This window comes from Cryptomeria japonica, chromosome 2, assembly GCF_030272615.1.
Source record: "Cryptomeria japonica chromosome 2, Sugi_1.0, whole genome shotgun sequence".
NCBI lineage: Eukaryota > Viridiplantae > Streptophyta > Pinopsida > Cupressales > Cupressaceae > Cryptomeria > Cryptomeria japonica.
Window position 1 is genome coordinate 174,459,735 of NC_081406.1, and position 3,550 is coordinate 174,463,284.

The following is a 3,550-nucleotide window of genomic DNA, read 5'->3' on the forward strand; positions in this document are numbered from 1 at the left end:
ATCAAAGATGTGAAATGATGAATTGAAATGCTAATTCAGGAATTAAATGCGATGAATTAGGATACTAGCTTCATGAGCAACAGTGAAGAATAGTGTTGATCTTGTGCAAAATCTACTCATGAATGGTACAAAATTGATGCATTTGGTAGGCTAGCTAATTTAGAACTATAATAAAATCAATATTTTCTACGAATCAATCTTTAGAGATGTAAATATATCCCCTAATATGTGAATCTAATCTAGTAGACAACAAACTTCTACAATCTTATTCATTGAAACTTTTGATATCTAAATTACACAAAGATGGTGGCATTTAGAATGCATTTGGGACAGTTGTCAAATTGCTAGGGTCAATTTCTAGGTTAACCCTACATATGGACATGTTTAACAAGATTCGGTAACCATTTAGAGATAATATTCTCTAGCACATATATGCTCTAGATGATGGTTCTAAGTTTGAGATAGATAGGTTTGTTTTAAGCTCCAAATTGAAATTTCTTTAAATGGTTTTCTTCTTGATTGGATCAGCCACGATAATAAGTACACATTTAATATCTTTAAATACCAAAATATAACATTAAGTCACACAAACATATATTAAGTTACATCCAACAACTAGTGAAAAAAATAGAAATTTAAAAATATATTTTTTAGATTAAACTCAGTTCTAAACACAATAAAATTGACTCAAGACAAGGAAAATACAAATTTTGAAATTAAGAACAAACACATAAAAATCTAAACTAATAATAAAGATATATATTTTAAATTATATATAAAATTTTATAAAAGGAAAATAAATAATTATTACAAATACATTAAAATAAATATTATTTATTAATATATAATAATATTAAATCACTCTGCCAAAATAATCCGAAACTAAATGGGAATGAAAATGGATATACAAATTTCATTCAAGTGGTTAACAAACTATTGAAATTTTATCTTGTATTTTAATTAATGAAATCGAAGAGATAACACTCAAGTGATTAATAAACCTTTGAAAATTTGTCTTGTACTTTAGTTGATGAAATGATTGTGCTAGCTCTTTCAAACCTCTTATGACTACTTTGTATTTCTCAATTATTTTGTTTGAATGAATCTTCTAACTAGCTATTCATAGCTCTTTGTAATTTCCTTCGTTCAATTTAAAATTTTCAAAAAGTATTAAATTTAATAGTATTATTTATTAACATATAATAATATTAAATCATTTCACCAAAATAATTCAAATTAAATGAGAATGGAAATGGATATGCAAATTTTTCAAGTGGTTAACAAATCATTGAAATTTCATCTAATACTTTGATGAAATCAAAAAGATATCGCTCAAATGATTAACAAACCATTGAAATTTCATCTTTTATTTTATTTAATAAAATAATTATGTTGTCTTTTTCAAACTTCTAGTGATTACTTCTATATATTTTTTAATTTTGTTTAAAGGAATCTTCCAACGGACGCAGTTAAACTGGCTCCAAAAAGTTCGTGTTATTGACTTTTTTGAAAAATCAAAGCCACAGCTTGTTCTCGTGATCACGATCAAGGATCTTAATTTTCGACTAATACAAAGGTTATGCAAAAATCGTACTTTTTGATATCTTTTTGAAACCAGTTTAACCGCGGCCATCTTCGAACTACCTATTCATAACTCTTTGTAATTTCCTTTATTCAATTTAAAATTTAAAATAAAATAAAATAAAATAAAATAATCTTGGATCAATAAACAGCTGCAAAAATAAACTGAAATGACAATGCTCGAGTGATTAATAGATACTCTTATCGTATTGAATTTGACTGTCACAAAACTTGCATCCCAATGGGGATCAAACAAATCAGAGAAAAATGATTTCAGGAACAAAATGCTTAACTCTCTGCTCGCTACGTTATTTTTCCGACAGCACGAATGCATATTAACCCCGAGAAAAAACGTGGCCGCATGTCAATTACATAGCCAGTAAAGCTCTAACCATGGGGTATAGAGATCTCCTTTTGGAAAAACAGAGGTAAAAGCTCATGCTTTAAAAACCCTAGATATGAATTCAACAGATGGTGCAGGCGTTAGGATTCTCATCAGAAGCAAAACTGTAATCACCATAATAAGGCCTCTGAATGTACACAATTGTTGGGATCTCCGGAGTTTTCTCTTCTTTCTTCACATCCTTCTTCTCTCCCTCTGTTTTCTCCTCCTTTGCAGACCCCACGCTCAACAATTCTGCAAAACCAAAACCGAATTTCCTCAATCTTTGGGTCACAAACACAGGATCTGCTTCTCCAATGATAGTGATCTTGTTTTCCTTCATGTCCACAGCCACAGAGTCCACCCCTGAAACACAAATTTTCATTCATCAGATTAAGTCGCAGAACAAATCCAAGGTTAGGGTTTCAAAGAGAAAAGGGCAACAAGCACCATACCTTCCACCGCTGAAACCACTTTCAAGGCCTTTCTCTTGCTTTTTTCGTCGTGAATTGTCACTTTTAACACCATTTTCTGCAAAATTTGAGCAGACAAAATCTCTCAGTTCGACTTAGAAGGAATTCAGGAACAGAACTTTCAAATAATTAAAGAAACTAGACTTACCTTCATTTTGATTTCTTAGAAATGAGCTTTGATCACAGAAATCGTTGAGGCCCTCTGCTGTGCTGCAGATTTTTTCAGATCTGTAAATCAAAATCTCAAGACTTCAGAGGACGACTACTTTAGTGTTTGGGAGATGAATAAATAGAATGCAGAGCAAGCATTTAAACCCCGTCAGTTTGGAAACACTCGGATAATGACGCCATGGTTTGACTGGTTCAGGGACTCCTACTTCATCTGTAGATTGGGATTTCGATGAGAACTTTTCAGCTCAATTGAGAATTCAAATCTTGACTGCTTAGCATCACGCTGTATAAAATGGTGTTGTTTGACTGCTCCGAAAACGCCTATATCACGTCATTATTTATAAGGTAGCTTTGATTGGAATGTGAGTACAACTTTCCAATTCAATTGAGCAATTGCGAGGAAAGTACAGGAATTTAGATGACTTCCTCCTCCTCCCACTAGTAAATTGTCTTGGTTAAAACTTCTCCCCTTTGAAGTCAAAAAGATTTTCCAAAACTGTTTAGAGGGTTGAAAGTCAGCTCTTACATAAAAAAGGGGACAAAAATATTCTGAAAACATTAAAATCATGTGAGGGTTCAAGATTGTGTTTCATTCAAATGTATAAAATCAAAATGGTATTTTTTTTTCTTAAAAGGATTCATTAAAGTTTGTGTATAATGGCACTTGGTTTAATGGCAAAGTCTATGTTACAAGCACCTAAATGGTGTTGAATTCAAATCTTATAAAATACTTACAAAAAAAAAATTAATGTATAATTTTATTTTTATGTATTTAAGGTATGTTAAGTTTGTTTAAATAGATTATATATGTATTTCTTAAATTTGGTGGAGATACACATATGATTACATTTTCTATTATTTCATATTGATTATACATTGAAATTTCTTAGCGATGTATTTTATATATACTCACCTATTATTGTCACATAAGTAATCCAATATA

The 3,550-nt window shown here is 30.6% G+C and overlaps 1 protein-coding gene across 1 annotated transcript; it reads right to left on the bottom strand.

Annotated features, from left to right (window-relative positions):
• Positions 1-1,769: 1,769 nt before the first annotated feature.
• Positions 1,770-2,898, bottom strand: LOC131873710 (heavy metal-associated isoprenylated plant protein 39-like). Its single transcript, XM_059216893.1, has 3 exons — positions 2,585-2,898; positions 2,419-2,494; positions 1,770-2,329 (listed from the first exon to the last, which is right to left on the bottom strand). Exons 1-3 carry the CDS (start codon positions 2,588-2,590, stop codon positions 2,046-2,048), a joined length of 366 nt encoding a protein of 121 aa, XP_059072876.1. The 5' UTR covers positions 2,591-2,898; the 3' UTR covers positions 1,770-2,045.
• Between the last annotated feature and the right edge of the window lie 652 nt (positions 2,899-3,550).